The sequence below is a fragment of the Canis lupus genome, chromosome 6 (genome assembly GCF_011100685.1).
Source record: "Canis lupus familiaris isolate Mischka breed German Shepherd chromosome 6, alternate assembly UU_Cfam_GSD_1.0, whole genome shotgun sequence".
NCBI lineage: Eukaryota > Metazoa > Chordata > Mammalia > Carnivora > Canidae > Canis > Canis lupus.
The window spans coordinates 25,214,601-25,228,208 of record NC_049227.1 but is presented as its reverse complement, the minus strand read 5'-3'; the positions used below and the strand labels follow the sequence as shown (position 1 = coordinate 25,228,208).

The 13,608-nt window shown below is 43.0% G+C and overlaps 1 protein-coding gene and 1 long non-coding RNA gene across 7 annotated transcripts in view; one reads left to right on the top strand and one right to left on the bottom strand.

Moving 5' to 3' along the window:
- LOC119872189 overlaps positions 1–13,608 on the top strand; it is an 80,746-nt gene that overhangs the window by 44,568 nt on the left and 22,570 nt on the right. Inside the window, exon 2 of one of the 2 annotated variants that reach the window (XR_005360867.1) lies at positions 11,741–11,839. The exons of the other annotated variant lie outside the window; for it this stretch is intronic. This is a non-coding gene — a long non-coding RNA (uncharacterized LOC119872189). The remainder of the gene's footprint in view (positions 1–11,740; positions 11,840–13,608) is intronic. 2 annotated transcript variants of the gene reach the window in all.
- The window catches only part of PDILT (protein disulfide isomerase like, testis expressed), a 42,847-nt gene continuing 33,541 nt past the window's right edge, over positions 4,303–13,608 (bottom strand). For 4 of the 5 annotated variants that reach the window (XM_038540201.1, XM_038540200.1, XM_038540198.1 and 1 more), the window contains 5 exons: positions 12,951–13,148; positions 9,835–9,955; positions 7,525–7,703; positions 5,641–5,730; positions 4,347–4,660 (listed from right to left, as the gene is read on the bottom strand). In XM_038540201.1, the coding sequence (XP_038396129.1) occupies positions 4,424–4,660; positions 5,641–5,730; positions 7,525–7,703; positions 9,835–9,955; positions 12,951–13,148 (825 nt within the window). In that variant the 3' untranslated portion in view covers positions 4,347–4,423. Of the gene's footprint in view, positions 4,661–5,640; positions 5,731–7,524; positions 7,704–9,834; positions 9,956–12,950; positions 13,149–13,608 lie in introns of all 5 variants that reach the window. The other variant, XM_038540199.1, reaches the window with a different exon arrangement.

Genomic DNA, 13,608 nt, shown 5'->3' with positions numbered 1-13,608 from the left:
AGTTTATAATCCCACCATAGTACCAAGCCTGAGCATTTTTGCTTCATCTTTGTCCTTCACCTTTCTCAAAAAAATAAGTGAGAAATCTCATTGTTTACTTTTTCAGTTCTTCAATGAAAAGAGAAATCATTATCTCTCCATTTGTGTGTTATTTTTTTCTCAACTGGCCATGTCCTTTTTTCCCTCCTATAGGAATGTGTCCTTCCTCCTCCTCCCCGCCCTACTGCTTGAGAAGAAAATAAGTGTTCTTAATATTCTTTTTCTCCATTTTGGATGGTGAATATCATTTCTGGTTGGTGCCTATGAGGCCCTGTCTAAACCCGAGTCAGGGTGTCCTTAAAAGATTAAATGGAGGCTCCAGGTAGCTCCTGGAATTGTCTGGGCAAAGGCTACAGACAGGAAAGTGGGGCATTTGTGTTGGAGATTATTCATCAGTCTAATAACCACATTTTTCATTTTTCTAGTTTCTATATTTGTTGCTTGTACATCTTGGGGCTTTGGTGACTCTATAGGGACTGCCCCTCCCAGTCTAACTAATTCCTAGAAATAGTGATAGCAAACAGATGACCTGAGATCTGCCTTTCATATGCAAACCAACTACCCAGAGCCCTCCTTTGCTGGGGACTCTCACACTCTGGGCCACTATTCCCCTACCCTAATCACCCCAGGGCCAGGCACCAGACAACCTGGGACAGTTCCCTCATCCCAGGGCCTGTGGAAATTATTCACACTATCCAATCCTAAACCTGCTTACCCTGTCTCTCCTGTTCCTTCCCATGGCAACCACAAGAAAGGCTGTTGCTCATATCTCCCCTCTCCCTTGGCCTCCTGATTGACCCTGGTGCCTCTTCCTGTGCACCCCCTCCTTAGGATCTGTGAATATAATCAACCGTGTTCTCAATGGCATTCACCTTCTCATCTGTGAGCCTTGCTATATCTGAGAAAATAATAATAAAAACCTACCTAAATAATAAAACCTACATTTGTGCCTCCCCCACACTCAACACAGCTGGATCGTCCTGTGGTATTTTTCTAGTTGGTTGTTTTTCCACTCTTCGAAATTCCTACTGTCTCCCATCCCCACACATTTAATGACATCATGATCTTCTCTATTGGAGTCACTAAGCATTGCTTCCCTCATCTTCTCATCTTCCTGTCTCTGGACTCATCTTTCATATCTCCTCTCCTGCCATGATGGGGGCATCATCCTTCTTCCTGGGCTCATAGCCTTTCTGACTTACCTTCATTTATCCCTACCTCCTGTGACTTTCTCTTCTCATAGCTTCTTGGAGTATTCTCATCTGCTAGTTCCTTCTTTTTTTTTTTAATTTTTATTTATTTATTCTTTCTGCTAGTCCCTTCTATAGAAACTTTCCTTTGACCCCACACTCCCTCCAACCACCATCCTACTTTCCATCCTATCATAGCCAAACTTCACAAAAGATTTATCTGCACACTTTCCACTCAAATTCACACTGATACACTTCCTGAACTGCCAGCTCATTGACATTGCTCATCAAGATCACCAAATTTGACCTTTTTATCCTTTATCTTACTTCCAGAAAAGTAATAAAAATCTCTGAACAAACCTTATTCAGCTTATCAGAAGTTCCCATCTTCTTGGAATGCTCTTCTCTGAACTTTTAAACATGGGTAAGAAATTTGATCTTAATACTCTTGACAGCTGTCACCTTACTGAGAGTCTCTCTCTCGGGTCAGAGACTATATTGAATGCTTTCACATTTAGTGTCTCATACAATGAGGTGCAGCAACACATTACCAAGAAGACTGTAGTTCAGAAATATTGAGTTGCTTCCCTGAGATTATGCAACTAGCCCATGTTAAATCCATACTACAGCCTGTATCTTTTTTTTTTAGAAAATACTTTATTTATTCATGAGAGACACGGGGGGAGGGCAGAGACACGGGCAGGGGTAGAAGCAGGTTCCCTGCAGGGAGCCCAATGTGGGACTCGATCCCAGAATCCTAGGGTCACAACCTGAGCCAAAGGCAGATGCTCAACCACTAAGCCACCCAGCTGTCCCTACAGTCCTTATCTTATTCAGATTACTCATATGATGCATTGCACTCCTTGAGATAAAAAAATATTCCATGCTCAGTCATGAGGGATAAGTGGTTTCAGGTCTTTTTTTGAAAGAATGAAGCTAAGGTGTGGAGAGATTTGAAAAACGGATCAAACAGAATAGAAAGGATTTATGTGAGAGTAGTGTGTGTTATACGGGGTAGAAACTGAACCAAGGGAGAAGATCCTCCCAACAGAGGGTCATCACCAGCCTTACTTACCTATAACTGCTTATCCCAACCTGAGCCCCCACTTCCTAAAGCCCCAGATGCATTTGCATTTGGTGGACCTGCAGGTAGTACATGCATTCTCTGGCTGCTGGCCAATTGGGGACTCCGTTCTGCATGATTTACTCCTAGCAGCCTCCATGAACCCCTCCTATGACCAGGAGCCATATAGCCTTAGGGCTGAGGCAGGTGAACCTTACACCACGTCCTGAATACTAACACCTGCTCCTGTCAGGGCAGTCTGGCTCAGGTGAGTTTTAGGGCCTCAGGCTGTTCCCTGCTCCATCTGGATGTGGACAGGCCAGATTTAGAGGTGGGAGAGGTAGGCCTAGGAACTGGATCAGGAGGCCTGAAAGAGTACAAACAGCCTTTCTCTTACATGACAGGTGAGAAGTGGAAAGGCCCAGAGGATTTGTAAAGACCTTGGTCTGTAAGATAATATGCCTCCTTTTTCTAAGAGGAGCTCTGTTATCACTTGGCCAAAAGGATTATCATGAATCAGCAGCATGAATCAGTAGTCAGCTGAGTGATGACTTCCCAATACATCTATGTCCTAATCCCCAGCAGCTGTCAATGGTACCTTACATGGCAAAAGGGAAGTTCAGGATCTTAATGTGACCTTACCTGGGCAGGCCTACCAGCTAAGGAATGCAGGCTGTCTCCAGAAGCTAAAAAAGACAAGTCAGGGTACTCCTCCAGAGGGGACAAACCCTGATGACACCCTGACTTCAGTTAAGTGTAATTGACTTCTGATTTCTGGCCTTCAAATCTGTAGATAGTAAGTTGGTACTTTTTCAAGCCACTAAATTTGTGGGAATTTGTCAGAGCAATAATAGGAAACTAATACAGAATCTAATTTGCAGTGGGGGAAGCAAGCAATATATTAGTGCACAGCAAATTAAGATGCAGTCAAATATTGGTATCTAGAAAGGCCTCTTTGAGGTGGTAACATCTGAACTGAGGTTTGAAGGATGAAAAAGACACATCTGCATGAAGATCCTTGGGAGTGTATCGTGTGTGCTTTTAGGCAGAAGAAATAGCCATGAGGAGAGAGAGAACTTGAACTAAAGAATAGACTGGAAGCATGGCTGGAGGCTAGAAAATGAGAGGGAGGGTGGAAAAAGCAGAAGAGATCTGTGAGGCCAGAACTTTCTAGGCCTTAAAGGTGTGGTAAGCAGACTGGATCTTATTCTAAAGGTGATAAGGATTCTGAGTTGGAACAAGGTAGTGTTGTAAGCCTTCAAGACAATGGCTTTTTAAAAGATCATTTCAGCAATTTTATGGAATATGGATGGGGGAGTGAGCACAGAGGTACAGAATGGCAGTAGAAGCACACCATTCAGGACACTTCCAGGGCTGAGAATGGTGGGAGGAAGTGGAGCAAAGTGGGTGGAGTCACATGGAGGGAAGTGGGTAGAGTCCTGTAAAGATAAGTGAGGCCTGTGTCAGTGGATAGAAGTAGGTGCGGGTCAGTGCAAGTGGGTGGAGTCACACAGACTGGTGGAATTATTTTTAGGGTAGTAAACAAAGGGAGTTGAGCATTATTCTAACACGTTGCTGCTTAAGAAAGTGGATCACTTACTGAGATATAGAAGACTGGAGACACGTTTGGGGCCAAATCTCTTTCTGTCAAAATGCAGCATAAGCAATCAATCCCCACTCTGGGGACTCCAACCTAGTGGAAGCAGTGTCTGCATAGTAATTAAATGCAATACCTGGAGTGAGAGTGCCTGGGATCATATCTCAAGGGCTTCCTAACTGTGTGATCCTGACTGGTTGTTTAACCTCTCTTTGCCTCAGTTTCCCCATGTGTAAAATGGGGATAATGAAAGGGACATTGTGAGAATTGCATGACTGAGCAGCATGTTGTAAATGCTCATTAAATGTTGCAGTTATGGCTTGGCTTGCAATGCTGTCTGAATTCTGGGCCAAACAGCTTTTCTAAGACAGCAACAACCAGGAAAAAGAGGCAATAAGTAGAACAGAGCCAAAGATATTCAGCACTTTTTAATTGTCCAGCCTCCACTCCCACCATTATATATAATTTTTTTGGACTATATCCATTTAGAAAATGATGCCAGGACCTGGGAAATGGCTCTTGGCTTTGGAGAAACTACAGTTCTTCCTTCACTTTTGGTTTCTTCTCTTGTTTTGGAGGTCCCTTTGGCTTAGCCACCTTTTCTTTCTCCTCCTTGGCTGTTTCCTTCTGCCCAGCTGGCTCTTCCAGCTTTGTCACATTCTCCAGCTCAAGCACCTTCTGTTCAGTTAACTCTTCCTTGATAAAAGGTAACTTCTTTTCTTCAGCTAATGCCTCCTCTTCTGTCAATTCACTTTCCTCAATAGACAACAGCTAATCAAGAAAAGAGAAGAAGGAGGGAAGAAATAGGATAAAGAAATAAAAAGGCAACAAATATGTGATAATTGTGATTGTAATTACCAAGCCTTCTTTTGCTGGTAATGCCCAGAGAGAGGCTCTTGGAGGATCCTCATAGATACAAAGGCCCATTTGGCTTAGGTGAGGAAATTCCCAACATGGTTTGCCCTCCAGAAATAGGGCCTTTGGGGAATCCCATTCCTCTACTCAAAGGCCACAGGCTTGGCTGCCCAGGGCTGGGCACATGACCCAGGCCAATCATGAAATTCCTATCCAGGACTTTGCTAGGACTACTAAGAATTAGGTGCTTACTTTCTAAGCTGGGAGGATATTAGCTTAAAGCTGTGGGGCAATCTTTGACCTTCCATGGGGAAATGACTGCTTGGGAATAAAGCTAACATAGAGGAAAGCAGAGATGGGGAGACAGAAAATGAGTTTGGACTCCTGAATCCACCTATGCCTAATGTCCTACCAGTTATATAGATTAAACTCCCATTGTTGCTTCAACTAAAGAGTAGTATTTCTGACATTTCTAACTGAAAGGGTCCTAACTAGTACAGAGGGCACTTTCCTGCAGCTGGCCTCATTGAGGTGTAAATGGAATTTGAGATTTGGAGAGAATGGGGATGGTTATTCCACCCATCAAGAAAATAATGCCAGAGCACTGGATCCTGTCAAGACATCTGGTTACCAACTCAGGAACAGTGGACCCAGGGAAGCAGCCTTAGGAGACGTCACAACCTTTCTCTCTGCTTCTAAAGCCTGCCATCTCTGCTTCCTTGTAGTAAGTGCCCTTGAAATAAAGTCATCCAGTCTAGGTAGTTGTTCTCCCGTTGCCAACACTCTCTAGAGAGCACAAGATTATGGGACTTTTGGCACACTCCTTCCTAGTTGTTTGAGTTCTTGATGATTCTGTATGGAACAGAATAATTGCAGGTACTACCGTTTTGCCTTACCTCATCCTCATCCTCAATCCTGGTCTTGATTTGACTTTCCAGGAAGTCAGAAAAGCCCTTCATGGTATGTTCTCCTGTATACATTATAGCCTAGAAAGAAAACAGAACAAGGTTAAAATGGTAGCCTCTTCCTGCAAAATAGTCAGGGATTGCTACATAAAATAAATCCAAGGCCAAATTCCTAACAATCTGAGTACAGTGAGCTTGTTCCTTAGCCTTTCTGAGCCTGTTATCATGGCTCTAAGATAGGGGTAATAAAAATTCCTCCATCATATGCTATAATGTGATGCTTCAGAGCATGGACCTCGAAGCCACCCTCTCAGGGCTCAAACCCTGTGTAACCTTACTATGACTCAGTTTCCCTCTCTGTAATGTGATGATGATAACAGTATCTACCACATAAGTTGTTAGGAGAATTTAATGAGTTACTAGATGAAAAGCACTTAAAACAGTACCTGACTTGGGGCATCTGGGTGGCTTATTTGGTTAAGCAGCTGACTCTTGGTTTTGGCTCAGGTCATGATCTCAGGGTTATGAGATTGAAACCCACATTGGGCTCCATGCTCAGTGTATAGTCTGCTTGAGATATTCTCTCTCCCCTTCCCTCTGCTCCTCCCCACTGCTTGCTCTCTCTCTCTCTCTAAAATAAATAAATCTTTAAAAAATAACAATACCTGCCTCATAGTGAGCATGGTAGATGGTTGCTATTATTATAACAAGGAGAATAAGATTAGTTATCATTTTACAAAGCATCTGATGCATGATTGTTGCTCGGCCACCCCTACGTCCCTTTCCTCTTTCAGTCTTTAAGAAGATTATGAAGCTGCTTACTGCCCACTGGTTATCTACACTCTTTTTTGGATAATGGAAGATCTGGGACAGCTCCACCCTCTCAACCCAGCCTCATTTCCCACAACTGCCCCAAATGCATGTTCTGTACCAAGATGGCTTCTCCTTCAGCACTGTGGCCACACTTCTGCCTACTTCCTCATGCCTATTATACTTCCTGCCAATAGTTCACACCCCTCTTCTAATCTGACTTAAATCCTCAGCATTCTTAGGGCACCTAGGTGGCTCAGTTGGTAAAGCATCTGCCTTTGGCTCAGGTCATGATCTTGGGGTCCTGGGGTCAAGCCCCACATTGGGCTCCCTATTCATTGAGGAGATTGCTTCTCCTTCTTCCTCTGCCATCTGCTCTCCCTGCTTATATTTTCTCTCTCTGTCAAATAAACAAATAAAATCTTAAAAAAAAAATCCTCAGCATTCTTTAAAATCCCATGTCTGCATGGAATAACTGCCCTCCAGAATCTGTCCCCTTAATTCCAATTGCATGTGGAGGTAGATCCATATCATGACCTCTTTCCCACACTCAATGGGCAGGAACCTTCACTTGCAGTGCTTTGATGGGCACCTTTGCCCATGTGCTAAAGCAGCATGGAGGGTATGTTCCATGACACTGACAATGCTTGGTGATTGTGATATTGGTGTGTAAAAGACATTGACTGTTTTTCTATCATGTGTTCTTCCTTCTTCTTGTAGTACCCTAGCCCCAATATTCACATGGAGATTACCCCTACCATGTTCCTTATCATCTGAGTAGAGCTCTGCCCCAATACCAGAAGGAAGTGGGCCTGGCTAATCAAGACCCCACATCATTGGGGTCATTGACTGGGTCAAGACAGAACAGCTGACTCAAGGTGGATACAATTTTAGCAAGTCTTGGGACTTCTGGGGAAGCTAATGGAGAACACTCTTCAAATTGAACATGAGAGGATAATGAGAGATGGAGCTGAGAATGTAGCTGATTTGGTAGAAGGCAGAGCTGGCGATCAGGAGAAACTAGGTCTGTGATAATCACATATGTGGGTCCCAAGAGCCCCTTACTTGTTGAGTGTCGGTGGGGAACAGGTTGAAAAAGGGGTACCGGTCTAGGTACATTAGCTGAATTTCATTTGCCGTGATGTCAATCTTGGCAATGGTGACTGTCGAGTGGTTTTGATACTTTCTGCCCAACTCCTCCAACACTGGGAACAACGCCTTACACTTTTCTGACCAGGGTGCATCTGGAAGAGAAGAGCTGTTGTGCAAGCTCACACATAATAAAGATGGAAATCCAACACTGCCCCAGAAACGTCACCGTGTTCTACTAGTCGTTCTGCTATTATGCAAATGTCTTTGAATAGCATATTACCTTATTTTACATTTCAACCACAGTGCTTGGTCACTGCAAAATAAACTAGAAAAAAGTTGATCTAGTCCCCTCTACCCAGATGTTACCACTTTGAGCATGCTGGGACATTTTCTCCTATTCTTTGTTTTTCGTTCAACATTGCTTTCCACTCCAGTTGAAGAAGAAAAAAAAAAGAAAAATATTTATACCAGACGATTACTCATGTTCTGCTAGAAATCGTGTATGTATGTGTGTGTGTGTGTGTGTGTGTGAGAGAGCGAGAGAGAGTGAGAGAGAGAGAAGAGAAAGCACAAGAGTTTTCCAACAGAGGTTAAGTCACGGCCCAAGGTCACCCAGGTAATTAAGCAGAGGAAGTGGGATTTGAAGTCAGGTTGCTTTAACTTGTGACCATTATACCACAGTGACTTTTAGTCCCGTGGAGGATAATACATCCAAGAAGTGAACAGGAGGTTATGACAAGGACAATGACCCCTGAAAAGGGGACAGCAGACTTCCTTAGGGACAGTTCCTTTAGCTCTGAGTCTGGCCCGGGCACCTAGCCCTCTGAAGAGAATCAGAGACCAGCTCTAACCTTCTCTGCTCATCATCCCATTAAAGTTTCTGGCTCTGTGGGAGGGGTGGCCTCAAGGGCCCCGACACTCTACATTTGGATGATCATCCCTCCATTTACAAACCAAGTGCTCCCTGACCATCTGTTCTCCCCGCATCTCCCCTGGAGCCGGATGGACCTGGATTGGAAGAGGAGGAGAGCATAATGGTTGCAGTCCCAGGGGGCCAATCTGATAGGCCTGCTTCCAAGAAAATGAGGCTGCTTTTACCTTTTACCAGAACCAAATGGGCATTCTCCTAACTCTGGTGTCAGTTAAGTATACAAAAGCTGCCCACCTCTCACATAAAGGCAACAGATCATGGTTATTCAACCACATGGACCTTAAACTTCTAGCCCTGTGGATGAGAGTCCATTTCAGTGTGATTTTAAAAGGCTTGCATGATGCAATGCAGCCTTCAGGAAAGAATGGCATCAGAGTTTGATTTGAACTTTTTGCCCTGCAATATATTTACTGTGCAATTTGAGGTAAGGTAATTAATCTTTCTGAGGCTTAGTTCCCTCATTTGTATCATGAGGAAATCCACTGGACCTTTCTAAGAGGCTTGTTTTGAGGAGGAAATAAAAGCAGGTGTGTAGATAGCCAACTCATGCCAGGCTCATTGTAGGTGCTCAATAAATGGTAAAATACAAGAGACGTCTGATGTAACTTCAGTGTCATCCTTCTCTGTGTCTCAGGGTGGGAGGGAGATCCCTGGCTTATGGCTCTCATGTGCAAATCAGAAAGAGCAGAGAGAGAGAGAGCAATAGTCTTTAGGTAGGCAAGGAAATAATTACAACAATAGGAATAACAATAGCTGTCCTTTACCAAGGATTTGCAATATGCCACACACTGCTAAGCCCCTTACCTGCATGATTTGAGTCTCCAGTTTGGTCATACCAACTCAGGTAGGTTAAATACAGGCCATCTGTTAAGTTACATAATTCCAGAACTGCCATTCTGTATAGCAGTGACCAGCCACTGGGGTCAGAATGCCCAGGCTCCAATCCCAGTTCCAGCACTTGCTTCACCTCCCCAAGACTCTGTTTAGTCCTATGCAAAGTGGGAGCAATAATAGTAGCTCCTTGTGAGGATTAAGTGAGATAACATATAGCAAAAGGCCTGGCATGCCATAGCATCAAATCAATGTTAGCCATCAGCATTATTATTGCTATAAAAGCCACAGGACTGGATTATATGGAAGATACTCCACATGTTCCAAGAATTAGATTTTCGAGGATAGTTGCATTGCAGTGGAGATAGCATCTTGATCCAAACTCTTTGGTTGTTTGAAGAACATCCTTGGCATGGTGCTTTGATAGATTTTGGGGATTTGGGGGCTCAAGAATTCAGGAGCAACACTTGAAAAGTAATGTCTGGGCCATTGCCTTCTATGGCTTCTGCAGAGATACTTACAGAACATCACAAATACATCCCTTTCCTTGTCAAAGACCACCACGTTGAAGTTCTTCCCAACGAGCTGCTTAACTGGCCCCTGGTCCCAATATTTTGGAATGTCTTCACTGGATTGATGTTTCTAGGAAGCAAATTTGAAATGGTCTAACAGTCTCCAGAAAGGGGTTGGTAGTTGGGGCTCCCTCCCCTGATGGGAAACAACAGAAAGTTTTCTCTTGTTCTTACAACCGCCTTGGGAAAGAATTTGAAATGCCTGATGTCTAGACTAGATTATGCAGGGCAAAGTGAGATCAGAGGGCTGGGGAGGAGGCAGGTCTTCAAACTGGGATGAATTCTAGCACCAAATATATGATTCTTGAGATTCTTAGATGTGAATAGGGTTCATGTCTTCAACATCTTAACTAGTTTGTCCCTCCCTCCCCGCAAAATTCAGCTGTTTCCAATTACTCCCAGAATCAAAACCAAGATAATTTACATGACCTATACTCCTGCCAGCCTCATCAAGCTCATTACCATTCTTTCTTTGCTTTCTTCAACCATATTGGTCTTCTATTTACCCAAAGGGCTATCCTTCTTCCACCTCAGACCTTTGTTCATGCCATTCCTCTGCCTGCAGGGCCTTCCCTACTCCTCATTACTGCTCTCTGTTCTTCATCCAATCAACTCAGATTTATCCTTCAAAGTGATCTCAAGGGAAGGCTTCCCTAACTCTCCCCAGACTAGGTCAGATTGTGCTACCATAAATTTTCATAATGTTTGGTATTTTTCCTTGTATCACTTATTCAAGTTTATCATTTATATCTTACTTTTCTGGTTATTTGATTAATGGTGTCTCTACAACACTAGACAGAATGTCACAAGGGATTTTTCTTTCTTTATCACTGAGTTTCCACAGCCTGGTACGTTGTAGGTCCTCAATAAATATTTTGTGAAGGAATGGACCTAGCTCTGCTTCTTTTTGAAGGATGTAATAGAAATCTCAGAACATATGCTTTTCTCTACAACCATTGGTTCCTGCAATTTCTTGAATCCATGCACTTCTCTCCATCAGCACTGCTGCTACCCTCGCACAAATAACATTCATCTTTTACCTTCATCACTGTAATGGCCTCACATAATTCTCTCTGCATCTCCTAGCCTTCTCCACCTCTTGATTCTACCAACAGGGTTCTATTTTCACCATACAAATTTGGCTTTCCATTTCTCTTAATACTCAAATCCTTAATATGTGTAGCTGTCTGGCTTTTGCCTGGCTCTCCAATTCCTACAATACTTCTCTCATCTCTATATCAGTCTCTGGAAAGGATTGAAGATTCCTTCCAAGGGAGCATAAAGGGGGTAGAGGCTGGGTGTGGAAAATGGGAAATGATGAAAAAGATGGAAATTAGAAATGGGCCAGATCAGGCATATGACATCTCATAAGTCATGTGAAGGATACTCATCTCTATTGTAAGAGCATGAGAGGATATATTGGCCCTTGAGGAGGAGACAGATACCTACTAAGGTAAACTGGAGGGAAGAGAGAGAGAGTGAGTAGAGCTCCAGATAGGTTTGTAGATATGGTGATAGAAAATGAGGGGCCCCTGTCTTAATGATATATGGGCTTGTACTCAGCTGATATTGGAAGTAGGAATATGGAGACAAAGAGACTCAGAGATTCAGAGAGTGAACATACTAAGAGAAATTTATATAGAGATGTCAGGACATTCCAGAGCTTATAAGAGGTTTGTGATTCCATGAGGCCACCCTGACTCATGGCGGTATTTTTTTCTCCAGCATTGGTCTGGAAGAAATAGAGATATTAAGTGGGTTGAACCAGGGTTGTGATTTTTGCCTCATAAATTCTATAGGGTGTAAAGAAGGTAGAAGGTGGATAAAAGAATAAAGAGATCTTTATCCCTTTAAGGGAATCATCGCTATGAACCATCAAATCCAACCAAATTCATGAGGAAAGACAGTAAACAGATCGTGAAATGGAATCAGGAAATTGGAGACCATGAGAAAGGTAAGGAATTATAGCAACATGGATACTAGAAATGGAAGTATAATAGGACGAGAAGCTTGAAATCAGGTTTTTGGAAGGGCTGCCATCTCTAGAGTGTGGCTACAGAGTAGATGTCTGGGATGGCACAGACACACCAATTATGAGAGAAAAGAGAGATCGGGATTTTGGATACTGGCATCTCTGGAAATGATAGCAGAGAAGGGAGAGAGGGAAGTCTGAAATAAGGAGCTTAAGTCCTCAGACAGTGAAAGGGACATGCCCAGGGGACAGCAGTGGAGGGTGGAAGCAGGCAATCTAAAGTCCAAATGCATGGGCTCTGGGGTTTTGAAGGTAGAAGGAGGAGAAATGGCATGGAGGAGATGAGGAGCCTCACCGCTTGGCCTGTGATTATTTGTGTCAGAGAAAAAATGGCTTTCATTTGAGAAGAAGTGTCTGTGCAGGAATTGACAGAAAGGTAATGGGAACCCTCAGAGGGAAGGTGACCAAACATTCTGGTTTTCTGGAAAGTTCCAATTTATTCCTTTTATTCCAGGATACTTTTAAAGAAATATTTAAAAGTATTCTGTACCTCTCAACTCCTGCATTACTCTCAATAGTGTTCCCATTTGAAAAATAAAAAAATATGGTCATCTATTTCAGCAGGGTGGCTGGGGGACATTTCAAGTGCTACATAAACATCAGAGATATGTGTTGTGTATGATCCTTTTACGGTCTCTCCTTCCTTTTAGCAAAACAGACTCCTTTCTAACATTTGAGGATAAATCCTAATTGCTTAATACATCCCCATCCTGTCTCCTCATCCAAAAAATCCATCTATCCTTAAATCTTTCCCATAAGAGTCTGAGAGGAAAAGGGTCACCTCACAGAGAATGTTGGCCAGTGGGAGCTCCCTGCACTTCAGTTGGGAGTTCCTACAAAGGAAATGCCTTTCAAAAATAAAGAATTAATGTGGAATCATAGGGTCAGATAGGTCAAAGTTGAAAAGATTGAAGATGGAGAGATATAGTTATTTCCCAACAATGAACCATGAGATCCTGCTTCTCTCTATTCAGATGACCAAAGCCAGCAAATTATGAAATTTTGAGTAAACCTTGTCAAAGAACAAACTTACCTTGGCACTTCTATTCAGGAAGCTGCGGCCAAATTTCTTGAGATTTTCATAGGTTATCTCCTCAGAAGGCATTTTGTACCTCGCATCAGAACTTAAGTTTAAGATTTGGACACATGGGATATTAACCTCTGTGATCCTGAAATATTTGAAGATGTGTCCGTTTCTGGGTTCATCTGCATCCACAAGGATGAAAAGGATCTGCCAAATCAAATAAAACCTGAATCTTTCTGGGATTGGAGGTCATGAAAAGGGTAAAAATTGAAATTGGCTAAGGAATCCCTTACTAAGGGAGAGAAAATTGGGAAGCCTTGAGAGAGCACTAAGAGAGTATAAATAGTAGGATTTCTGGCTATTTCCACCTGAAAGACAGAACAAAGCTCCCTTCCAACTGGCAAGGGCAGCTCTGGGCTTCAGGGCTCAGACAGGCTTCTGGCCACCAGCCTGGTTTCACAGTCCTTATATAGGATACTACCCACACAATCATAGGAAGTCAGGAGGTCCTGAGCTTTCATCCAGGTCCTTGGGCAATACAGTAACTAACCCTCTCTGTGCTTTGGTTTCCTTACCTATAAAGTGGTGATTAAAAGAGTACCCACCTTATAGGGTTGTTGAGAGAATTAGATAGGACAATGTGTATAATAACCAAACTGTGGAAGGA